General features: G+C 42.5%; 1 protein-coding gene across 1 annotated transcript; it reads left to right on the top strand.

Moving 5' to 3' along the window:
• Positions 1 to 26,646, top strand: LOC139160793 (neuropeptide Y receptor type 2-like). Its single transcript, XM_070739088.1, has 2 exons — positions 1 to 304; positions 23,270 to 26,646. Exon 2 carries the CDS (start codon positions 23,332 to 23,334, stop codon positions 24,490 to 24,492), a length of 1,161 nt encoding a protein of 386 aa, XP_070595189.1. The 5' UTR covers positions 1 to 304; positions 23,270 to 23,331; the 3' UTR covers positions 24,493 to 26,646.

Raw genomic sequence — 26,646 nt, 5'->3', positions numbered from 1 at the left:
GCTAAACACGCTTCCTTCTGTCTTGCTTTCACTCAGGCAGAGTCTGACAGAACATCCAGCTTCATGGGATACAGATTACCAGTGACACCCTTAGTCCATCAGCATTATAAAAACAGGACAGCTTTCAGGGAAAGTCCACTTCTGTCATTTAGAGGGGCAGGAGAGGGAGGTATTGTTTAAAAGAGAAAACTTTGAACAAGACCCCGTGCCTTGAGCTCACCACAAGATTCTGCAGAGTGGAAAAAGAGTGGAAATCTAAGAACAAAGAGCTAGGTCAGATACTGCAATGAAACAGTAACTCCAGGTAAGTGGTTTTTTTAAAAACGCATTTTCCATTCAAGGAAGTTGGAAGGAAATGAGATGGAAGATGTTTATTTCTATTTAGGTTTGGGGGGAGAAGAGCTTATTTCATAGCATGCAGTTTTATGCATTGACACTGTTATCATCTATAAAACTTCCTTTTTTTGCTGCTAATTTTTGACAGGTGACAGTGGTTTTTTTTTAAGGAGGTGCAGGACATAGGATGGAAGGAAGCATGCAGCTTCCTACGCCGGACATAGACTTGTTTCTTTTATTTGCCGTCATCTCTGATCAAGTAGGCTTTGCAGTTTGGGAAATACTACATGGCGGTAGTAGAGGAATAAGCATTCAAGTCGTGGGCAATGATGCAACTCACCATCTTCGTTTATTAGAAAATATTGCCTGCTATTAACTTTCAGCAGTGAAGTGAGACTGCACGTGCTATAAGCAATTTTCCTAGGAATGTCAAAATGTTTGCATGGTGAGGTGGAGATCGGGAAGCAGGGAGACGAGGGAAGAGAAATGTACAGATTGGTTAATATTCCTATTTCCTTTTGTTCCCTGGATGTTTCCCTAAGAGAAAAATTCTCTCCATCATTTTTACTTTTGGAAACCTGTTGCTTTCTTCTGTGGGTTAATCTCCCTTTGGTCCTTGGTCCACAAAGACTAGATATATAGAACCAAAGTCTATCTTTCTTGCCTGCTTTGGTCTTTTTGTATATTTTGACCTGCTCTTTTGCCCACTTGCTTCTGAATCTAGCCGGCAGACTCAGAATGAACTCTGTGCTTTGGCTTTTGAGCATTTAGAAACATTTGATAGTTTTGAGAATAGGCTTCCTCTATAGAAAGGAATCCCACAATATAATACTTAGACCGATCAGATATGGTGTGATTTCTGGTGAAGATACAACAGCAGACCCAGCACTTTTAGTACTTCTTGAACACAATTTCTTCTCTGCCTCCATCCTAGCTTATTGCTTCTTTTGTGCTCTGCAGGCTGAGCTCTTGGGTTACTCCCAGAAAAAGGAGAAAAGTATATCCCAGCGTGATATTTTTAGGTAGAGAACTCAAAACTCCCACAGAAAGCTCAGTTTAGAGGTGACTTTCAAAAGAGGACTCCTTGCAGTTAATTCATACAGCTCGGCTAGATACCTTTGCAGTCATCTGTGAAAATGTCCTCCTCATTACACCCTCCCCTTTCTGCACAATTTGGGAATTAAAATAAATGCCCGCAGTATGTTTTGGCTAAAGTCCTGAAGGCTAGCTGTGTTTTTAGCCAGCATGAAATAGCTATCGCAGTGGCATTCTCCTTCCTCTAAATTCTTTTTTTTTCTTTTTTGGGGTGGAGGGAATGAAATTGCATATAACTTGCTAACTCCTCTTAGTGAGAGCGGTTGGAGAACTATGTTGCTTTTTGTTTTAAGTAGGAGAATCATCTCAGTCTAGTCTTCCTAGTCCTGAAACTTTTTTCTTCCCTTCACAGGAGACAAATGCTGCTCCTGGGTTGGCTCTGTGCCAGCAGGAACATAGTCCATCATCCTTATCAGATAGCGCAGCCCATGATTTTTCAGCTCTCATATGGCAGCACATGAGAATCATTGCAAATCTGAGAGAGATGGGTAGTTTCAAAATTAGATAGAGGCAGGTGTGTGTGTGTGGGTGACTGACTGACTGACAGACAGACAGACAGACAGACAGATAGACAGTCAGATGATATAGGGTAGGATTCAAACTGTTGGGAAGAATGGTCCCTTTGTCCCACCTCCTTAGCTTTTCCTCCAGTAGTTAAAATCCCATATTATTCTCTGCATTTCTTCATCAGTTTCTTTAAAAAGTGAGTACTCGTTGAATCCCCTCTCGTAGTGTCTGAGATTTTGTTTTACCGGTAGTAACAAATTGCAAAATCAGATGGCGGTGAAACTAGAAGGCTCTCTCTATCATTTTTTGGTGTTCTCTGTTGGCCAGCTGGGGGAAACATTCCTTGACAACTCCTAAACGTGGCAACAACAGAGATTTATTTATTTTTATTTATTTGGTTGTTTTGTCAAGTACGTATTGGTGGTATACAAAGATATAACAATATTTATATACATGATACCAGTAAGAGAGAAACATTAAGACAGGGGATGGAAGGCACGCTGGTGCACTTATGCACGTTCCTTAGATGGGGAAGACACTTGATATGTGAATGGATATAAGAGAGTTTGGGGAAAGAAAATGGTGACTATATGGAAATGTCTTAAGTGGGGCTAATGGAGCTGTTGCACAAATTGTGTATTGTCATGCTCCAGCTTGCATTTTTATTTCCTTAATTATAAGCACCCGAGAACTTCATCCAGGACAAGACTACTGTGTGCTTCAATAAACTCATCCTTCCTGCAAGGGCCCAGAGTTTGTTTTTTTTTAAAAACAAAACAAAAACAAACCACCTTTTACAGTGAACCTGTGTGCGCCCCATCAAATAAATACAATTGTAATATGAAGCCAGATGTCATGCAATATCAGGAAATGACTCCCGTTGAGTGGGATTGCTCTTTTGATCCAGGTCAGTTTGATTTGACAAGGCTGAAAGGCTTCACCTTGTGTTGCTGGCTTTTGGCCCATAAGTCTGAAGCTTTTGTTTTTCATGTTAATCACAAGACTCTTGGCTTGGCTAGAAAACGTGTTTGGTTGGAAGGATTGGGGTGGATGTTTATTCTTGGGCATAGAAGCATGTTTCCTTAACTTCTAGCTTTGTGCATCTCCTTACTTTGTCAGAAAGCATTCCACAATCTAGCTAACATCTGTCTTTGTTTAGGTCTTGGGTCCATGGAGATTGATGTAGCTGAACAGCTAGGACTTAAAAAGCAGGATGCTAAGAATATGGGATAAAGCAGCACTGTGTTTTTTTCACTTTGACTATCATGTTACATGTATACATGGCTTTTATTAGAATCCTCAACAAAACAACGTTACTGGGAGTATTGTGATTGCCCTCTTCTGGTGGCATTTTATAATCCCCAGATCATTCCCTTGAGTGAGTTCCTTTGTCAAAGAGGACTTTGAACTTACCCCTTTCCTCTGTTGGTCACATAGATTCACTCTCGTGCAAATAAATGATAATTGGATTGGGAGACGCTACCAGGTGGTAATCAAGCCTGGACATTCCTGGACTGAGAGATTTAGCACAAAAGTCAAAAGAAGTGACAAAATAAGTTTGACAATTGTTGTATACAATTGTCATTTTCCAATTTCTTATTACCTGATCTGTGCTTCTCGTTCAGATTTCACTATTGCTTTGATCTGATGCTTGGACCGGCAGGAATTATTCACAGACAATGCTTCCCACATCTTGTGGATCTTACAAAGTAACATGTATGCTTAAAGATATTTTAAGGGGAGGCCTGCAGCCAATATAGAGAGAGATTTAACTTGAAATTCAGGAAGCAAAGGCAATTTATGGGGCACTTCAAGTTATAGGCCTATTAAGTATGCAGGAGAGGGAACTGGGTCTTGAACGCATTGCTGATGCCTCTCAGAGGCCACTTGTCTTCCCTCTGCCCATCAGAAGGCTTTTAGCAGTCTAGAATGTGAAGTTCAGGGAAGCCAAAAATTGAAAATATTAAGAGGAAGAATCAAAACTGATTTTTTAATTATTTCATATAGGCCAGAAATACTCTGTATTGTTGCAGGGTGGAATAACAGAATCTTAAAAGCCCACCAGAACTTCTCAGTAGGAGAAGCCCACCAGGGCTTTCTGCTGCATACCTCAAACAAATTAAAAAGTGGAGAGATATCTTGAGTTTCTTATTCTTTCCTCTTTCCCAGGACTGAGAAATCTCTGCTGAAGCTCTCTCTCTTCCTGCTTCCCAAGGCAGGTCAACATTCTTCCTCTGTGAAACCGCAAGGGTGGATACAAGGTCTCATAGAGAAGCAGCCCAATAAGTGGGAACGAGCCTGGGTTAGGTGATGAAAATATGAGTGCCAAATTTTCTTTGTAATCTATACTTAAAAGCTAATATCAAAAACTGTTTCTTGATAATCAGATCTGAACCAGATGGTGACTGGTAATTTTGTCATTATTAGCCTTTGAGAATTGCTATTATCTTTGTACCTTTTCTTCAATTTTGCCTTTCCTTTTAATCATTACCACTTTTTCTACCCCTGTATATCATTTCAGCTTGTATCATTATACAATACAGTATGTGCGTGTGTGTGTGTGGGGGGGAATCTGGAGGGAGGGAGGGAGAGGGAGAGAGAGACAGAGGGAGGGAGAGAGAGTATCCATGGCATAAGGAATTTAACCTAAAGAAGAATTAGTGAGACAAGCTAAACAATCAGTGCACCAAATTTGCATCTCCAAACACCCCTTCACAGGAGCTTATGTACCAATCCAAAGGTTATGTGTTTGAATGAACATGCCCCTTCTGAAAGGACATATTTTGGTTCAATTGGTCCTTTTCATGAGTATAGTGGTCCTTGGTGGCTTCAAACTCTTTTTCTCTATTTGCCTTTTTCAGCGGCTGACATCTTTTTCAATGTCCTTCCATGTGTGAGGTTATTTTGCTTGCTTGCTCTTTGTAACGTAAACAGCCTTTGCAGTGAAGTCTCCTTCTTGGACCTCTTGGAGAATCTGCACAGTGGTGCCTCAATTTTTCCTTCTGCCATGCAATGAGATTCTTGCCATGCGATATGGATTTTTCAAAGCTTGCTTGCTGTTTGGTTGACATGTGGAACAAAAACCTAACACTACATAATTGTTTTCACCCCTCTTCCCCCATCATCAAACTAAACAATGCTTTAGGGCATTTTTGTGTCTCAGGATCTAAGTTCCCATTTGTCTTTCTGTATAGTGGTACCTCTACCTACGAACGCCTCTATTTACGAACTTTTCTAGATAAGAACTGGGTGTTCAAGATTTTTTTTGCCTCTTCTCAAGAACCATTTTCCACTTACAAACCCGAGCCTCCAAAATGATAACCGGAAAAGGCAAGGAGAAGTCTCTGTGGGGCCTCTCTAGGAATCTCCTGGGAGGAAACAAGGCCAGAAAAGGTGAGAAGAAGCCTCTGTAGGGCCTCTCTAGGAATCTCCTGGGAGGAAACAGGACCAGAAAAGGCAGGGAGAAGTCTCTGTGGGGTCTCTCTAGGAATCTCCTGGGAGAAAACAGGACCAGAAAAGGCAGGGAGAAGTCTCTGTGGGGTCTCTCTAGGAATCTCCTGGGAGAAAACAGGGCCAGAAAAGGCGGGGAGAAGACTCCATAGGGCCTCTCTAGGAATCTCCTGGAAGGAAACAGGGCCTCCATGCTCCCTGTGGTATCCCCAATCGCACACATTATTTGCTTTTACATTGATTCCTATGGGAAAAATTGCTTCTTCTTACAAACTTTTCTACTTAAGAACCTGGTCACGGAACTAATTAAGTTCGTAAGTAGAGGTACCACTGTATATGTGGACAGCATCAAGATTGTTACTGGTGCACCATCCTTTGCCATACCGGTAGCAAACCACTACTGGTCTGTATGCATCAGTGGTGGGATTCAATTTTTTTTACTATGGGTTCTGTGGCTGTAGCTTGATGGGCATGGTGTGGCATGGCATGGTGGGCGTGGCTTGGTGGGCCTGGCAAGGGAAGGATACTCTAAAATCCCCATTCCCATCCCACTCCGGGGGAAGCATACTGCAAAATCCCCATTTCTTCCCAATCAACGGGGACTCAGGGGGCAGATCATAGATGGGGGCAGGGCCAGTCACAGATGGCATTTACCGGTTCTCTGAACAACTGAAAATTTCCACTACCAGTTCTCCAGAACTGGTTAGAACCTGCTGAATACCACCTCTGGTATGCATGCACCTGGGGAAAAAGATAACTCTACCCAGTAAATGTATTGAATGTGACAGTATGGATGTGATTGTTCATTTTTAATATGGTTAGTTTTAAGATAATTTTAAAGTAATTATTCTATTTATTGGCTTAGAAATGTTTTATATCGCATCTTTTGTCTGTTGTGAGCCGCCCCGAGTCCACAGAGAGCAGCGGCATATAAGTCCAATTAATATAATTAATAAATAATAAATAAATAATACAAAGTGACACAAAGTCAACAGTTTCTTAGACAGAGAACAGGCAGAATGATAGACAAGGCTGGGCTACAGGATAAATCTTTAATACTCTACACCTTACTGCTTTCTTTCTTTCTTTCTTTTTTTCTTTCTTTCTTTCTTTCTACGTTTGTCATACAAATATAGAATTATAGTTTGTATTAACATAACAAAGTATAAAGAGGTGATAAAAAGGATAATAAGACAGAAGGACAGGGATGGTAGGCACAATAGTGCGCTTATGCACGCCCCTTACAGACCTCATAGAAAAGGGGAGAGGTCAACAGTAGATAATTTAAGGTTGAAGATCTTGGGGTTAGGGGAAGAAACAACAGAGTCAGGTAGTGAGTTCCAGGCATTGATCCCTTGGTTGCTGAAGTCATATTTTCTGCAGTCAAGTTTGCAGCAATTTACATTTAGTTTGTATCTATTACATGCTCTTGTGTTGTTGAAGGTGAAGTAGTCACTAACAGGAAGGATGTTATGGTGTATGATCTTGTGAACAACAGTTAAATCAGTTTGGAGGCGATGTAGTTGTAGATTGTCTAGACATAGTATTTGAAGTCCTTTAAGAGTATGGTAGTTTGTTTCGAGAGGAGGAGTGAAGGACTCTCCTTGTGAAGTATTTCTGGACTCTCTCAATTGTGTCAATATCAGTTATGCAATATGGGTTCCATACAGGTGAGTTGTATTCGAGTATTGTGTGACGAATGTTTTGTAAGCTCTGGTTAGTAAATCAGTGTTTCTGGAGAAGAAGCTATGTAAGATTAGGTTTGTAACTCTTAGTGCTTTTTGAGCAATGTTATTACAGTGAGCTCTGGCATTTAGGTCATTGGATATGAGTACTCCAAGTAACAGCGTGAGTGTTAGCAATGAGTTTGTTACTTTCAAGTATGTATTTAGTATTCTGATTCTTTTTACCAATGTGTAAGACAGAGCATTTGTTGGTTGATATTTGAAGTTGCCAGTTTTTAGACCATTTAGCTAAACAATCAAGGTCCTATTGAAGGGTAGCAGCATTGTCAGTAGTATTAAATAGTTTAACATCATCACCAAAGAGAACACAGTCGCTTGTAATATGGTCACAAAGATAGTTTATGTAGAGTATGAAGAGAGTTGATCCCTAAGACACTGCCTTGAGGGACTACAGTTGATAGGAGCAGGATTAGATATGGCATTCCTATTTTAACCACTTGTTGTCTGTTATGCAAGAATCCTGTTAACCAGTCCAGAGATGCGATGCCATAGGATTTTAGTTTATGAAGCAGTTTGTCATGAACTACAGAATTGAAAGCTTTACAAAAGTCAATGTAGATTGCATCTATTGATTTACCCTGATCAATTTGAGTAGTCCATATATTTTTGCAGTGTAATAGTTGTAGATTACAGGATAACTTTTTTCTGAAGCCATATTATTTGTTGGAAAGTAGGTTATTAGTTTCAAGATGAAGTGTAATGGATTGGTTAATGATTGACTCCATAACTTTGCAAGTGACACAACCCAACAAAATTGGTCTCTAATTTTGTGGCCTCTTAGTCATGAGATACTGAAGACCCCGCTGGATTTCCCCTCCAACAGCATAGTCCCCAAGAGCTGGAAGACATAGAATAATCTGGGATCTGGATAAATGAACACAGTATCTCATTATTAAAAATTGCTACAGGAAAGGATATCTTATCCAGGTAGATTATTATTTTTTAAGAAACTTCTGTGGGACCAATAGTTCTACCCTCCCCCCAAACTGCTTTAATGTTCCTGCCAATGTTATTCCCTACTTAAGCAGCATTTAATATTGAAATGTTATTGTTGCACTACGCCTGAGCAGATCCCCAGGAAAAGGAAAGAATTATGTGTCTCCATTCTGTTAGTAATATTCTGCAATGATAAGGGGATTTATAAACATGTCTAGAAAAAGAAGCATTCATGTCTTTAGTGAAACGTATGACTTACCAATATCCCACTGGAGTTTTGATATAAAGAGTCATTTATAGACTGTCAAGCTTTGGACAAATTTAGAGAGTCAAAAGAGTTTAAAATCCACTTGAACACTGATGAATATTGATCTAATCTACACAAACCGGTAAGAGACAGAACATTAAATACAGAACTATTCTTTCAGGGATTTTTTTAAACTGCAGCTCAATTTATCAACTATGATGAATGACAGTTGTAGAGATCAAATATTTAGTAGGCAATTATCTTTCACTCATTATTTGGCTTCCATTTAGACAGAGATTTTTTTCATCCTATAAAATAATACTGCATCAGCTTCAGCTCAACTCAACTCTTCGGCTACCAAAGTATTATTTTGGTTCTAAGATAGACAGAAAAAGTGGGATGGCAGTGAAGAAGCAATATAGGCATATGGATGTACAATTGCATGCTGAGCTTTGGTATGACAAACTGAACAACAAATCATGTCGATTCTGACATGTCAGACTAAACACCATCAACCCTATTACGAGGTAAAATATGGAATCAATATAGGAGTCATACATGAAATAAAAATTCAGAGTAATTAAGAGACAGTGAAAAGGCATGTTTTGAGGCTTTCATTTATGTCATTGTATACCTGGAGACCAATCCGTCAGAAAATTGTCAACCCCACCCCCATCAGTTTAATAATTTGCTGTCATCAGAATACAGATCTGGTGAATTGTGAACCCGTGATTTGATTATCAGATCAGAATTAGATTGCAGATATATAGGGTGGGGCAAGCGGGGCGATCAGCAACAAGTGGGTGGGACAATCAGTGAGTGGGTGGGTGTGACCTGGCGAGTGGGTGGGGACAGGGCCAACCAGAGTGGTATTTGCCAGTTCGGTGGACTGGTCCAATTTTTCCCTACCGATTCGCCCAAACCATTCCAAACTGGCTGAGTACTACCTCTGAGCTAAATTATTTTGAAGATATACAGAATCCACTGAGCTATAAACAAGGCAAGCAATTTAATTCTGTAAGACAGTTTATCAGGAAACAGTCACTCAACATTTTCCAGCTCATATGTATGCTGTTTTCATCTGATTAGAAGGAAGGAAAGAAAAAGATCCAATTCTAACTTATACCCAGAGACTTCATCTTTATATCTTTGATGTCTAACAATACACTGCTGTGCAAAAATGGTCTTCAAAACTGATAGTGAAATTCCATTTATACAAATTATTTACAGCTTTATCTAAAAAAACCCCCAAACCACTTCAATTCTCCCTAACATTAAGCGTAACAGATTTGAACCAGTGATGCGTTCCTACAGGTAGGGTCAGGTACGCAGAACCAGTAGAAAATTTTTGAATACTTTTATTTTTCCCCCTCTTCTGGGCTCTGGGTATGTTTTTCCTATTGCAGTAAATGAGGTTGAATGTGTATAATTTTAGAAGAGCTGTGCGTGTGTATATACATGCACATACAGTTTATATAGCACATAATGTATATTTTTGTGTGCCTGTGTGTAATATGTATGTATACATATGGCATATATACATAGAATTAAATATTTTGGATGTTCAGTAATAGCAAATAGATAGGGAAATTGTATCTCTTTGAGGTGAGGAGTGGCCAGGCACCCGCCTCCCTTTGAGGCTTGTGCAGAAGCGTTCCTGCCTCTGCCTGAGATTTCATCGCTTTCCAACAATAATTTTGCGGTGGAGCGACTAAAATTCATGTAAGAGTCCTGCGGGTTCGGGATTTTTATTTCACAATCGGGGTGCGCTAGTTTGGGGTCATACATCCGTGCCCCTGGTGGTGTTAAGGACGCGTGCAAATGCGATGATTTACGAGGTCTGCTTTGTTGCATTTTGGCGAGTACGCGCGTTTTCTGATAAACTTTCATGCTGTTGAAAGTTTAGTTTTAAGTTTAGACTGCATTTGGCATTGAGTCCTTCCCAAGGGGAAGGGACAGGCAGAGGTTGGTCTTTTATGGAGTTATTGAACAAGTTGTGGCAGGATATAAGCTGTTCCAAGTAAAGCTGCCTTTTTTTCACAGTCTTTCTGTTTCTATTTGAAATTCTTTATATTTTGTGATTTTCTCCATTTCTTTCTCTTCTATTATGTTGTCTCCACTACCCAAACTTTTTTCTCTTTCTTATTAAGATGATTGGCTTGGTACAGTGTAACACTTGTTTGGCTGTTGTGTTCCGTAGTACCTTGTGGAACTTGGGGTACTGCCCTCTTTGCATTAGGACATCTAGGTTAGATGGCGAGATCTCTAGATTGCAGTCCTTAGTTTGTAGCTTGCAGGCAGAAGTGGAAAGATTGTCCCAGCCACGTGCTGTAATGCAGCCATGTGTACAGCCTCCACTTCCACAGCGCCCCCCGAGGAGGAGGGCTGTTTGGACAACTGTTGGTTCAGGAAGATTACGTGCAGTTGAACAAAAACATAACAATTTTGGTCTCTCTGTATCCAACTCCTATAATGTTCTTGCGGATTTAAATAGTAAGGATGTTGTAGATATTAGCAAGGCCCCTCAGGCGGAGAATGAGGGGATGTTCAAAGGAGAAGTTGTTGTAAATGAGGAACATAGTGTCACCAAACCAAGTCCAGTTAGTAGAAATAAAGAGAGGACACATGTTCTTGTGGGTGACTCGATTGTCAGAGGTGTTGATTTGGGACAGAGGAAGGATGTGGTGAAGGTGATGAGGTGTCTTCCAGGAGCCACTGCCCACAGGGACAGGAGGCGGATTACAAACATTGTCAGGGCTGTGAGTAAAGGTAATAAAGTTGATGTGGTGGTGCATCTTGGCACAAACGATCTGTCCCAGAGAAATGTTAATGTAGTAAAAAGAGATTTTCAAAGTCTAAGTGTGGAGCTGGGTAAAATAACTGATTCAGTGACTTTCTCAGAGGTGTTACCGGTTTGTGGCCAGGAGGGTAAAACAAGTTGTATCAGAGAGTTTAATGCGTGGTTAAGGCAGTGGTGTAAAGCTGAAGGTTTTGGGTATGTAAGTCATGATGTCAGTAGATGGTCTAATAGGGAGTTGTTTAAGAGGGATGGTTTGCATCCATCATACAGAGGTACCCAGGTGCTCGGTGAGGAATTCAGAGCTTTTTTGGACAGGCATTTAAACTAGGTAAAGGGGACAGAGATGTACCAGATGTGGAGGATTTCTGTCCCCGACCAATGAGGATACATCAGTTTTTGGAAGCTTATGAAAAGGGAGCTGCAAATAATATAGATGTAGTTGTTGATGATAAGGGGCAAACTAATAATGAAAATAATGTTCTTCGGGTAATGTGCACAAATGCTCGAAGCTTGAGCAACAAGCTCTGTGAGTTAATGGCCATAATATCTAGAGATAATTTGGATCTGATTGCCATAACTGAGACATGGTTTAAGGATTCCAATGAATGGGAAATATCCATACCAGGATATACACTGTATAGGAAGGATAGAATAGAGAGAAGGGGAGGTGGAGTAGCCATTTATGTTAAAGAAAGTCTAAAAACAATACTAATTCAAAATACATGTAAAGATCTGGAGACCCTCTGGATTTGCATGCAAAATAAAGACGGTTCTGTCATTAGAATTGGGGTGATCTATAGGCCTCCAGGGCAATCTGAGGAACATGACAACAAGATGGTGGATGAGATTACCCTAATGGCAGTAAAGGGAGATATTGTGGTTATGGGTGATTTCAACATGCCTGATGTTGACTGGAATATCCCCAGTGCCTTTACATGCAAAAGTAAGAATATAGTAGAGGCCTTTACAGGAGCAGCTATGGCACAGCTAGTTAAGACACCAACTAGAGGGGAGAATATTCTAGATTTAGTTTTTACAAATGGGAATCGGGTTTCAGAGGTCAAGGTGGGAGAAAATTTAGGTTGCAGCGACCATCTATGTTTGTGGTTTGATGTAAAAACTGATTGTGAGCAATCCTATACTGCAACCAAAGTATTGGATTTCAGAAAAACAAATTTTAATGCAATGGGGGAATATTTAAATAATGAATTAAAGGGGAGGGATAAAATGGCAGGAGCGAGCACCCAGTGGACTGTATTAAAAAAGGCCATCCTAAAAGCCACAAGACTTTATGTAAAGCAAGTAACTAAAGGTAAAAGGAAGAAGAAACCGCTATGGTTTAGCAATGATGTAAGGGCTATAGTCAATGAAAAAAAGGCTGCCTATAGGAGATATAAAGAGTCTGGAAGTATAGCTGATAGAGAGGTGTATAAAATGAGACAGAAGGAGGCGAAACAGATAATATATGCTGCTAAAGCCTCAAAAGAGGAAGAAATAGCAAAATCTGTAAAGAAGGGGGATAAAACCTTCTTCAGATATATTAGTGATAGGAAGAAGAAAAACTGCAGCATCACAAAGCTTAGTACCGGGAATAATACATGCATTAATGGGAATAAGGAGATCGCTGACCATTTCAATAGCTACTTCTGTTCAGTTTTCTCAAAGGACACCTTACAAAATAATACTATAGAGGGATATAGCATTGCTTCCAGCTGTACGGATTCAGCTCCAGTGATCTTAGAAGCCGATGTCTTAGAAGAACTTGAAAGATTAAAGATAAATAAGGCAATGGGTCCAGATGGCATCCATCCCAGAGTTCTTAAAGAACTCAGATCTGTCATTGCTACACCCCTGACTGATTTGTTTAACCAATCCCTGTTAACAGGAGATGTTCCTGAGGATTGGAGAATGGCCAGTGTTGTGCCTATCCACAAGAAGGGCAGTAGAGAAGAAGCTGGAAACTACAGGCCAGTTAGCTTGACATCAGTTGTAGTTAAAATGATGGAGACTCTACTCAAAAAGAGGATAAATCAGCATCTAAAAAACAATAACTTATTGGACCCAAATCAGCATGGCTTTACTGAAGGCAAATCGTGTCAGACTAATCTCATTGAGTTCTTTGACTATGTCACAAAGGTGTTGGATCAAGGTGGTGCCGTGGATATTGCCTATCTGGACTTCAGCAAAGCCTTTGATACGGTTCCACATAAAGAGCTGATAGATAAATTAGTGAAGATTGGACTTAATCCCTGTATAGTTCAGTGGATTTCAAGCTGGCTGAAGCATAGACATCAGAGAGTTATTGTTAATGGCGAGTATTCTGAGCAGAGACAGGTTACAAGCGGTGTGCCACAAGGGTCTGTTCTGGGTCCTATTCTTTTTAATATGTTTGTGAGTGACATAGGGGAAGGGTTGGTAGGGAAGGTTTGCCTATTTGCCGATGACTCTAAAGTGTGCAATAGGGTTGATATTCCTGGAGGGGTCTGTAATATGGTAAATGATTTAGCGTTACTAGATAAATGGTCAAAGCAATGGAAACTGCAGTTTAATGTTTCCAAATGTAAAATAATGCACTTGGGGAAAAGGAATCCTAAATCTGAGTATTGCATTGGCAGTTCTGTGTTAGCAAAAACTTCAGAAGAGAAGGATTTAGGGGTAGTGATTTCTGACAGTCTCAAAATGGGTGAGCAGTGTGGTCGGACGGTAGGAAAGGCAAGCAGGATGCTTGGCTGCATAGCTAGAGGTATAACAAGCAGGAAGAGGGAGATTGTGATCCCCTTATATAGAGCGCTGGTGAGACCACATTTGGAGTACTGTGTTCAGTTCTGGAGACCTCACCTACAAAAAGATATTGACAAAATTGAACGGGTCCAAAGACGGGCTACAAGAATGGTGGAAGGTCTGAAGTATAAAACGTATCAGGAAAGACTTAATGAACTCAATCTGTATAGTCTGGAAGACAGAAGGAAAAGGGGGGACATGATCGAAACATTTAAATATGTTAAAGGGTTAAATAGGGTTCAGGAGGGAAGTATTTTTAACAGGAAAGTGAACACAAGAACAAGGGGACACAATCTGAAGTTAGTTGGGGGAAAGATCAAAGGCAACATGAGAAAGTATTATTTTACTGAAAGAGTAGTAGATCCTTGGAACAAACTTCCAGCAGACGTGGTTGGTAAATCCACAGTAACCGAATTTAAACATGCCTGGGATAAACATATATCCATTGTAAGATAAAATACAGGAAATAGTAAAAGGGCAGACTAGATGGACCATGGGGTCTTTTTCTGCCGTCAGTCTTCTATGTTTCTATGTTTCTATGTTTCTAACCCTAACCCAAACCCTTGACATGAATGACATCAAGTTGGCCACCTTTAAGCCAGTCATATGACCTTTAAGCCAACCCACCTGGTCACATGGCTGGCAAGCCACACCCACAAAACCAATTTTTTTGCAGCCCTTCACTGATTTAAACAACAAACGTCCGATGATTTGTTGCTATTGATTGGTCATTCAAATTTGTGCAGCCCAGATTTTGTGATTTTACCTAATATACAATCAAGACAAGCTTATCTGAACAAGCAACTATTTGGGCAAATAATGTAAAATAGAATAATCATAATCTCCCCCGCTGGAAATGCAATATGTAAAATTTCAGACATTCAACCCCTCCTCTTGTATTACCCTGGATGGATCTATTTATAATCTTTCTGATACTGTACTTAAGGGGTGTCCATTCTTTTGGTCCAATACCAAGGGTGAAAGCTCTGGTTAAACACAAACCATAGTGTCTCAAAATGCAAACCAAAAATAATAATTACATTATGTTTGAAGCCAGTTTAAACAAGCAGGACAGAGGCTTTCTTTTTAAGACTTAGCCTCCCCCCCCAAAAAAAGTTGATAACCCCAAGAGCTTGCTCCATGTTCAAATTATAACTGAACAGCTCAATAATTCACATAATTCTCAGCCCAAGTCTTGCATTTTGTTCACCACATTAGACGTTGTCTTTACTGTTTGGAGCAATACTGCCTAATTATTATTTCAATGGGGGAACACATATATGAAAAGCTCTCCAATGTTTATCAGGTTAAAAAAAATTAATAGCCTCTTAGGGATTTTATTACTGTAGGACATAGTCAAGACACTGCAATAAATATTTCTGCCTGGCCCAGTCAGTGAGTCTGCACAGCCATTGCTTCATTCTTACAAAACAAAATGAATGCCAGAGGTGGCGTTGTGTAACCCAGCAGAAAGTGGTAACTGGCTATGAACATTTCAGTGAGTTTAATACGTTTGCTTTTGGTGAGATAGTACTGAATGATATGATTCTGAACAATCCAAAGCGTTGCAAATTGCCTTTGATCAAACTGAAATAGCATTGCAATAATTATTGGCATCATTGGTTAATTAATTCTTAAAAATTAGCCTTTTTTAAAAAAAAATCCCTTTCAGAGAACAGAGAGTTTAGGTCAGTGATGGCAAACCTTTTTTCCTTGCGGGTGCTGAAAGAGTGTGTCCGCGTGCTGTCGCCCATGTGCAAGTGCCCACACCCATAATTCAATGCCTGGGGAGGGTGGAAACAGATTTCCCTACTCCCTGGAGGCACTCTGGAGGCCAGAAACAGCCTGTTTCCCAACTTCTGGTGGGCCCAGTAGGCTCGTGTTTTGCCCTTCCCAGACTCCAAAGGCTTCCCTGGAGCCAGGAGAGGGTAAAAACACTCTACCCCATCACACTCAGAGACTCTCTGGAAGCCAAAAATGCCCTCTCAGAGCCTCTGCGTGAGCCAAAAATTAGCTGGTCAGCACACACATGAATGTTGGAGCTGAGCTAGGGCAATGGCTCACGTGCCAGCATCTATGGCTCTATGTGCCATAGATTCGTCATCACTGTCTTAGGTTATCTTGGCTATATTAGTGGCTGTTGGGCTGCTGTTTCGACATTATGCCATTGGTCAGATGTTATTTGGGATAGAGTAAGATATTTAGAAAACACCCAAAGGTGTTTTTTTCAAGAAAGTCCAGTTGCCTCTTGAAAAAAGCACATTTGGAACAACCATGACATGGATGACTGAGTATCTCCATAGATATTAAGAAATCAGTTTATCAAACAATCTGCTGGATATCCCTTACTCATTTGAATCAATCCATTTGAAAGAGATGAAAGTAACTGGGTTATAAAATGACAATTTTTAGAGAAAATGCTCTTGTGGGCTTGCACAAAAGAAACAATACTATATGTTTGATATTTTGTGTGAACTGATATTTGTACATGCAGCTTGCATGAATATTAATGCTGTTTCAAAGCAAAATGGAACTGCTCATCTGTGTCAATGTAGCTGGCCAAGGATTATTTTAATTTGGAATTCTAATATTCTTCCTTCTTGAATTCTCAATGAAAATGAAAATTTGGAATAAATAACTAGAGGTGAACAGCATATTATTGCTAAAATGAAACTTATTACTATTTTCAAATGTATTTAACTTGAGTTCGAAGAACTGAATCCATAGGACTTGGTATTGAAAATAAATTTATATTTCAGTGTGATAATGATCTGATCTAATGGGCTGTTGCTATTATAATTTGATGTATACAGTAATACCTCATGATACGAACCCCTCGTCTTACGAACAACCCGAGATACGAACCCGGGGTTGAGGAAATTTTTGCCTCTTCTTACGAACTTTTTTCGTCTTACGAACACCAAACCCGAACTTCCGGGTTCGGCATTCCGGAGGCTACTGAAAAGCCCCGCAGCCCAGCTGTCACCTTTTAAAACAGCTGGGGGGCTTCCCAGCAGCCTCCCGAAGCCGAACCCGGAAGTTCGGGTTTGGCGTTCGACTTCGGGAGGCTGTTTAAAAGGTAACAGCCGGGCGGCGGCGGCGGCAGGTTGGGAGGCCGCTTTGGGTTTTTGGCTGGAGGTCCGGCGCTGGGGGAGGGAGTCAGGAAGGTCCTCCTGCGCCCACCCTCAGCGAAAAACACAAAGAGGGTCTGCCGCCGCATGACAGGCAGGGCGGAGCAGCGTGGAGCAGTGGGAGTCTGAAACCACCAGCGGCTTCAGCTTCTCATTGCTCCGCGGGCGACCGCATTTGTATTTTTGGCTGGGGGGGGGAAGCAGGAGGCGCAGGATCGGGCCGGCGGTGGGCGCGGGGAGAGGCAGCAGGTCTGCATCCTGGGCGGGCGGCGGGCGAGGAGGCGCGACCGAGCAGACCCGGCTCAGGCTCCGGCTAGGACGGGGCGGGCAGCGGCTGGGTGCTGCGGGGAGGGTGCGTCTGACTCGGGGCTGGCGGCGCCCGACGCAGCGGGGAATATCAGCATGGGAGGCAGGAGAGGACCAGGCAACCGGAGCAGCGTCGCCGCCGCTCCCGGCTTGGCTTCCCTCGCCGCTGCAGGCAACGCGCGCTGTGATCTTCCCGGCCGGCGAGGCTCAGAGACTGAAGGCAGCTGCCGGGCCGGGCTTGATCCACTGAGGCTGGCTGAGCCGGAAGATCGCTCCCGGCTTGGCTTCCCTTGCCAGCGCAGGCAACGTGCGCTGCGATCTTCCGGCTCAGCCAGCCTCTGCAGACGGGAAGATCTTTGGGGTGGGGGTGGGGCTGTCGGGACACCTCCCACCCCAGCACTTTGAATCCCGCTGGCCAAGAGCACTCGGGCAGAAGCTTCCCCCTCATCGCCCGTGTCTGGCAGAAGCTTCTGCCCGAGTGCTCTTGGCCGGCGGGATTCAAAGTGCTGGGGTGGGGGGGTGTCCCGACAGCCCTACCCCCCACCCCAGTGCTTCACCTCCCGCTGGGCAAGAGCGCTCGGGTGGCAGCCCCCGCTCCCCCGGCACAAAGCTAACCCCGCCCCCTGGGCAGCCAGAAAGCTCCTTTGGGAAGGCGGCTGCAGGGGGAGGAGGTGGAGAGACAGGATAACTTTGCGCCGCTTCGGAGCCCATTTCTGTCGGGACACCTCCCACCCCAGCACTTTGAATCCCGCCGGCCAAGAGCATTCGGGCAGAAGCTTCTGCCAGACACGGGCGATGAGGGGGAAGCTTCTGCCCGAGTGCTCTTGGCCGATGGGATTCAAAGTGCTGGGGTGGGGGTGTCCCGACAGCCCCCCACCTCACCCCAGTGCTTCGCCTCCCGCTGGGCAAGAGCGCTCGGGTGGCAGCTTCTGCCAGACACGGGCAATGAGCCGGACGAGCAGCGCGGAAGCCGATGGCTGTGGCAGCTGCTGCAAGAGGCTTCCGCGCGGCTCGTCCCGCTCATTGCCCGTGTCTGGCAGAAGCTGCCACCCGAGCGCTCTTGCCCAGCGGGAGGCGAAGCACTGGGGTGGGGTGGGGCTGTCGGGACACCTCCCACCCCAGCACTTTGAATCCCGCCGGCCAAGAGCACTCGGGCAGAAGCTTCTGCCAGACACGGGCGATGAGCGGGACGTCACTTCATTCCTCCACGTCACTTCGCCGCTTCGCCGCTCCTTGTGGCTGGGGGGGGGGAGTTAGGAAGGTCCTACTTCTCCCCCCCCAGCCAAAAACTCAAAGCCTATCTCCTGCCGCACGGCTGTTTTAAATGGTGACAGCCAGGCGGCAGCGTTTTTTTGCGGGTTTTTTTTGTTGTTGCACGGATTAATTGACTTTACATTGTTTCCTATGGGAAACAATGTTTCGTCTTACGAACCTTTCGTCTTACGAACCTCCCCCCGGCACCAATTAAGTTCGTATCTTAAGGTACCACTGTATTTTTATTACAATAGACGTCTAGATTGAATAATAGAAAATATTGCATCAGCCTAATCTAAAATGCTTCTATCTAGCCGCTTCATTAAAGTGACCAGATGTCCCGCTTTAGGCAGGACAGTCCTGCTTTTGAATGATTTGTCCCATGTCCCGCCGCCTTTCCAAAATGTCACCATTTTTGGATGGAAGAGCGGGATGGCCAGCGGCTGGGGGAGAGCAGGAGGGGAGCATCCAGGGTACTTCAGAGATAATTTTGGGTAACTCCTGGAGCTCCTGAGCCGGACTGGATCAGGCGGGAGCAATGCCATCGCCCGGGGAGAAGCCGCAGCAGCTCAGCATTGCAGGGACTTTCTTTCAAACTTTCTTCAAATTTTCCCACCTTTCCTTACAGCCCCTGCCCACCTCGCTGCCACCGCCATCACCAGCTCACCTTGGCCCGCCACTGGCCTGCCGCATCCCTTGGGCTAGAACTGAAAGGAGAGTGCCTGCCTTGGCGCCCCCCCACCGGGGCCTTCACCTTACCCCGGGGGGTTGGGCTGGCCCTGGCAATGGGGGGCACCTTGCATGCCCCCTGCACTGCTGCCCATTGCCCCCCACAGGACCTTGGCTGGCCATGGCGATCCAGGGCATGGAGCTGTGCGCGGTGGCCATCCTCCATCCTGGAACCCATGTCCCTGGAAGGTAGGGGGGGAAACAGATGTCAGCAAAGGGAGAAAAAGGCAGAAAAAACAGCAAGCAACATCAATCGGACCAAGAATAAAATATGGTAACGATAATTCCAATTGTGTAATTTTGAAGTTAAATTGTACAATTTAACTTGGTAACATGTGAAAACCTAGGTTAAACTATGTCCGTCTTGCATCTTACTAGTTCTAGGCAGTTCTAGAAACTCATAAAGAAAATCCTGGGTCAACGTGACATCTACAGCTTAAGGGAGACATGAAAAATTACAAATGTTTGGAACAGCAATGAAGAAGATAAAGCAACAAGTGTTATATCCGGAGTATCATACAGGCAGATTAATTTCAGGCATCACACTACCGAGCCTGCTGCCAAGCTCATTCTTCTAATTTAATTCCATCGTGTCAGCTTCTAAGAGCTGGTAAAATATTTACACACACACATGCACACAGACTCACACAGAGCTGAGAAGAAGAGGAAGTAGCTGAGACCAATCTAACCAAGCCCTTCTTCCCACTCATCATCATACGTCCCAAGCAACTGAGGTTTCCAGCCAAGCTGTCTAAATTCCTGTTGGAGCTTCCAAGAGGAGTTACCAAGTTTGTTCTGCAAAATAATTGAATACATTTGCTTTCAAACCAAGATGAAAACCTCCATAGGTATCCAAGAGGTTAATTACATGTATCTAAGCCAGTGATGGCAAACCTTTTTTTGCTTGAGTGCCGAAAGAGCAGGGGTGCATACTACCACACATGTGTGAGTGCCCACACTTAGAATTCAATGCCTGGGGAGGGCAAAAACAGCTTCCTCCATTCCCCCAGAGGCCCTCTGGAGGCTGGAAACTGCCTGTTTCCCAACTTCTGGTGGGCCCAGTAGGCTTATGTTTTGCCCTCCTCAGGCTCCAAAGTCTTTCCTGCAGCCGGGGGGAAAGTAAAAATGCCCTCCCCCATCCCCCCGGAGGCTCCCAGGAAGCCAAAAAAGCCCTCCCAGAGCCTCTGTACAAGCCAAAAATCAGCTGGCTGGCACACACATACAAGTTGGAGCTGAGCTAGGGCAACGGCTTGTGTGCCAGCAGATATGGCTCCGCGTGCCACCTGTGGCACCCATGCTATAGGTTCACCATCATTGAATTTTAAGCCATTAGAGATATGGGGCTGGAAATGAAGAATAAAATCAATGAATGGGGCCTAATGATCAAACTGATGATATTTTTTCCTATGGCTTTGGCAAAATATTCTTAAAAGGTTTAGGGCATAAATTTATAATCTGTATTTATTCTGCTACATGCATACTGTATATGAAGCCCAGCTGCGACATTACTGACAAGCATGGATGAGTCAATTTTGTTATTTTGTCTCAAGAATCTCAAAAAGGATTGAGTAAATCATACAGTAGTGTATAGTAAGGTTTCTAGAAGTCACATGGAGACAAAAGGGATCTTACATTTATCATATCTCTTACAGTGAGTATTTTATCTTTCTCAGGGAATGGCTTAAGACATTCACTGCTTTTTGCTGGTTTCTCTCAGTTGAATAATCTGTTTTGCTGTATCTATTTAGGGGCTCAGATAATGTACACACTGTACAATCTTTCATCCAACAGAACATCCTAGGACCGTGATGGAAAACCTATGGCATGCATGCTGGAGGTGGCACATAGAGCCCTCTCTCTGGGCATGTGCACCATCACCAGCTGCTCTTCTGGTTTCTGGTGCAAGTCAGGTGGTCTTCTCAGGCACTGGGGTGCTGAAAATGGCCTAAAAACACCCTGAAAAAGGTCACTTTTTGAGGGCATTTTCTGGGAGTTTTGAGGGGACTTTTCAGAGCATTTTGGCCTGTTTCCAGGTTGTTTTTCAGGCCATTTTCTGGGCAATTTTCATGCCATTTTGGAACGTTTGGGGGGCTCAAAAATAGTCTCAAAATTGCCCCCCAAAAGGCATACACATACCAGCCAGCTGGTCTTTGGGTTTCTGGTGCTCCATCATGGGCACATACACGTGCATGCACGCATGTTCCAGTTTGGCCACCCAGTGTCGAAAGGGTTTGGTATCATTGTCCTAGGAGATCAACAGGAGCCATTGGGCTACTCCATTCATCTTTCCAAACATTGACTGCCTTAAGCAATTGCTTCATTCAGTCTCACACTATGACCAGTCTTGACTTAGATTAGTCTTTGCAGCAGAACACCCCAATTCTGAAGAGATTCCTTGTCCCTTATGGTGAGCTCATCATCTCAGTCTATGAACTTAGCAGTTGGCAGGAAAAGCAGAAAACAGCAAATTTATTTGTTTGTTTGTTTATTGGCTGATTTGATTTGATTTGTAGGCTGCCCAACTCCTTATGGACTTCATGCAGAGTTACCTTTAAAAAATTCCCTAATATAGATTGGCATACAACAGACTAAGCCCCCCCAAAACAGTTTGCTTATTTATAGAGTAAAGTGAATTGGTCATTTGTGGGTCTTACAGTACCTTTTTAACTAAAAAAGGTTTTTTTAAAAATTAACAATCAGAGAATTCTCGACTCCACATGCAACCCGTGGGCCAGACGTCCAATGTTTGTGAACTATTTGCAATTTATCTGGTCAACCAGTCTTCGGAGAGGGGCGGCATACAAATCTAAATTATTATTATTATTATTATTATTATTATTATTATTATTATTATTATTATTTTGAATAAGCAAACCATAGCTTACTGTGCTACATGAACAAAGTATCTGTCAGGTGCAAACAAGCAGATCTATGTTTGTAGTGCTCAGACTAGCTACCTTATTGTTCTCTGCCTATTAGAGAGGATTCTCCTCAGACTGGCTTTATGGTAGCTATTCCCAACCTTTTGGGCACCAGGGAACATTTCTGTGGAGAGAGATAGTTCTGCTGACTAGAGGGGGCATGGTTTCATGTGCTCTCTGCATTCTGCAGATGGGAGTTTGCTTGTTTGCATGGCCCAGTTTCTCGCATGCTACAGCCCATTGCTGGTCCACAGACAGGGGGTTGGGGACCCCTACTCTAAGGCATCTAAGACATGTCTAACCTTCTTTTATTTACATAGCAAATCCAGACTCCTATTGTTGCTCAACATCCCTTGGATCGAAAACTTCTAATATGTTGTCCAGGTTAGTCTTTAGTGGAGGATCTTGCTCACTCAGTCCCATCATATACTTATATCCAATTCTATGGACAAGGAACTGAAGCCTTAAGCATACTGATGAACAAAACAGTTGCAGAGTTCATTGTATTTCTAGTTCATTGCTAATTTATATTTTGACTTTCCTTGCCATTCTTCATGCAAATAGAATTACCCTGACAAGCAGAGGCAAGGTCACAAGAGAGCACAAAGGCAGATTGTAGACCAATCACAAGCAATTGCTAATAGCCAAACTGGTGATCTGGTTTATGTGATGATATGAGCATGACATTTGGAAGGATTATTTTTTAACCCATTCAATTTTAGATAAATAGAATTGCAAAGAGATAGGGAAAAAAGGCCATCTTTTGTGAAAAATAATGAGGATTTAGTTAGGGTCATTTTTTTTTTTTTGCTCTTTGCTTGGCTTTAATTTTATCCTGCAGATATAATGGGATCTACAGAGGCTATTTTTTTTTCTTTCAGGTATTCCAATCAACTATTCATGAAAACCAAATATTAATCATTCTAATATTGCAAAAGTTTAGAACTTGCTTTGAAATGCTGTACTTGATGATAAAATAATGTCTTTAAATATCATCTTTTTCAATCTTATATTTATTTCTTTTTCTGCAGACAAACATACAAGTCTAATACTAAGTGTCAACCCAGAGCCTATATAAATACAAAAAATAGGCATGGGGTTGCTTGATCAAGTCAATAGCACCATCATCTTGGAAGAGTGTATCTTAGAGAAGAAATCACAGTCTCGCTGGCATGCAGACAGTCTTGTTACCCCTAGTCAAGGATTTCAAGTCGGATCCAGTGAAATTATGATGGACAGCACCAAGATCCTGGGAGTCCAAATCATACTGATAATGGCTTATTCTGTCATCATTCTGCTGGGATTCATTGGCAATTCCTTGGTCATCTACATGATAGTGAGATACAAAACCATGAGGACTGTAACCAACTTTTTCATAGCTAACTTAGCTCTGGCCGATTTAATGGTGGATACTTGCTTGCCCTTTACTTTGGCTTACACTCTGCTGGATGAGTGGAAGTTTGGGGCTGTACTTTGTCACATGGTTCCCTTTGCTCAAGCTTTAAGTGTTCATGTATCTATTCTCACGCTAACTGTGATTGCCCTCGATAGGTACAGATGCATTGTTTTTCATTTAGACAGTAGAATATCCAAGAAACTCAGCTTCACCATCATAGCGATTACGTGGCTGGTTGCTGCTCTCCTAGCTAGTCCGTTGGCTATCTTCCGAGAATACAGATACGAGGAAATTCCATCCATCAACCTCAGAATAGCTGTCTGCTCAGAGAAATGGCCTTCTGACAACAGAGATGCCACTATATACAGCTTATCCATGCTCATCCTGCAATACGTCTTCCCTCTTTCTATCATCTGTTATGCCTACATCAGGATATGGTTCAAACTGAAAAGCCACATTAGTCCTTCTGCTAGAAATGACACTCACTGTCGCCGGAAAAAGACCACGAAGATGCTTTTCATGGTCGTGGTGGTGTTTGCCGTCTCTTGGCTACCCTTCCATGCTTTCCAGCTTGCCGCAGACTTAGATATGGCTCTTGCCCTCCATGATTATAAACTCCTTTATACGGTATTTCACGTCATAGCTATGTGCTCCACTTTTGCAAACCCTTTGCTCTACGGCTGGATGAATAAGAACTACCGCAATGGATTCCTTATGTTCTTCCATTGTCAGAAAAAGCCAGAGAGGATCTATGCAGAGGGATCGATTCGGGGGAGGTCCTTCACTTTCAAGGCTACTACCTTGAATGGGAGCATCAAGCACTCAATAGGGGATGGACAGCTATCGACGCCGGTTTAGTAAATAACAGCTTCATCTCCACATAGGGCCCACACAGGGGTGGGTTCTGACTTACCTTGCTGCTGGTTCGCTTTCTCACAAGCCATGTGGGCGCGTGCACATTGTGTGCTGCACTTGTGCATGCGCAAAGCTAAAAACCAATTTTCTGCTTGTGAGCAGAAGCAAAAAACAAGATGGCGCTGCCTATGGTGCCACTGAGAGAGCTGGTTCAGGGGCGTGTCCATCTGGCCATCACTGCCAGTTTGGCAAGAGGGGAAAATTCCCACTACCGGTTCTATAGAACTGGTTCGAACCAGAAGGAATTCATCTCTTGGCGTGAACCTGAATGGTGCCCACTTAAAATTGCTGTTTTCCCCTCCTAAAAATAAGAATGTATTGAATTGCCAAAATGCTGTCACTGTCATAGTTAGAGGAAAGCACCTTATCTATTGATCTCTCAAGCCTTGTGTACCATCCATTCTGCTTTCCCAAGTTAAATAATCCTTCCCTCCAATTTTGTGTTTTTTGTGTCCCAAAAGAAGCAGAAATCATGTCATTCCAGCATGCTTTAATTTATGAGAATTAATTAATTAATTCTACTATTATTGGAAGGACAGGAGAAATAACAGACTGGGTTATTTCACTGCTTTAGGCGTTTTGGGGGAATGAAGGTGTTTGCAACAATACTGACAAACCACAGCATCCAATGGCACTTATTAAATAAATGGTGTTTATTTTAAATTCCTGCAGAATTTTTGGCACTTCTCATACCAAAGATCTATCTTAGCATTCGTAGATCAGCCAAAGAATAGGAATGAAAAAGATGTATAACATGAAGGTTCTGTGAAAAGTTGTTCTCAAGTAATATATTCTAACTTCTCCAATTATTAAAAGGCAAAATTTGCTTTTTGATTACCAGCAGAAAGGATTGACTCTAACTGTTTTTAGGCTAATGTTGGTAATACGAGGGTTGCCCAGAAAAAAATGCACCACATTTTTTTTTCTTCACCAATTATTTATTGAACACAATGAAACTTACACGAAAGAATGATGTTTCTTCTACACTCCCTATTTTTCCACGTAATCTCCATCCTGTTCTATGGCCTTCCTCCAGTGAGACACAAGGGCATGTATGCCCTGTCGGTACCACTCCTTGTTCTGGTCATGAAGCCATTTCTGCACTGTGCGAATCAGCTCTTTGTCATCCTCAAAATGACTTCTGTGAATGGCATCCATTCAGATCCATGCAGATTCTCCATAAACAGTACACAAATGTTTCTGAATGTTCCCAACAGTTTTTTCTCTGCAGTGAGAAATTCAATGAAGACACGCTACTTGCAATCTACATCACTTACAGATGCCATTTTGAAACACTGCTGCTGTACATCACTTACAGATGCCATTTTGAAACACTGCTGCTGTACATCACTTACAGACACCATTTTGAAACACTGCTGCTGTACATAACTTACAGACGCCATTTTGAAACACTGCTGCTGTACATCACTTACAGACGCCATTTTGAAACACTGCTGCAGCTATGCTATCTGTCTGAAGAAACAGAAAATTTACACATGCACTCCTGACAATTCAAATAATGTATATCTAAAGTTTTGCATTCATACCATTACTATAGGCTGAGAAAAAAAAAAGTGGTGCATTACTTTATGGGCGACCCTCGTAGTGATACCCATACTACATTCGACAATAACTTTTTGCATTTCATTCACTGGCTAAAGTGATTGTTAAATCTTGTTCTTCAATAGGTAAATATTTATTTTGGGAATTTAAATTCCTGTTCTTGACTGTCATGAATATTTCATATTATGAGATTGCTTTCTTAACTTATCTGTTTGGGGGATTATTAGGTGTCATCCATAGCCTTTATTCTTGGTAACTGTCTTATTGCAAAAAACATCATTCCTATCACCCATCTCCTCCCATAAATGACTATATGACTGTAACTTGTTGCTTGTATCCTTACAATTTATATTGACTGGTTCCTAATATGATTGGATTGCTTATTTGTACCTGGATTATCATTAAGTGTTGTACCTTATGATTCTAGATGAAAGTATCTTTTCTTTTATGTACACTGAGAGCATATGCACCAAGACCAATTCCTTGTGTGTCCAATCACACATGGCCAATAAAATTCTATTCTATTCTAACATG

This window comes from Erythrolamprus reginae, chromosome 2, assembly GCF_031021105.1.
Source record: "Erythrolamprus reginae isolate rEryReg1 chromosome 2, rEryReg1.hap1, whole genome shotgun sequence".
NCBI classification, from domain to species: domain Eukaryota; kingdom Metazoa; phylum Chordata; class Lepidosauria; order Squamata; family Dipsadidae; genus Erythrolamprus; species Erythrolamprus reginae.
This window is presented reverse-complemented; position numbering and strand designations above follow the sequence as displayed.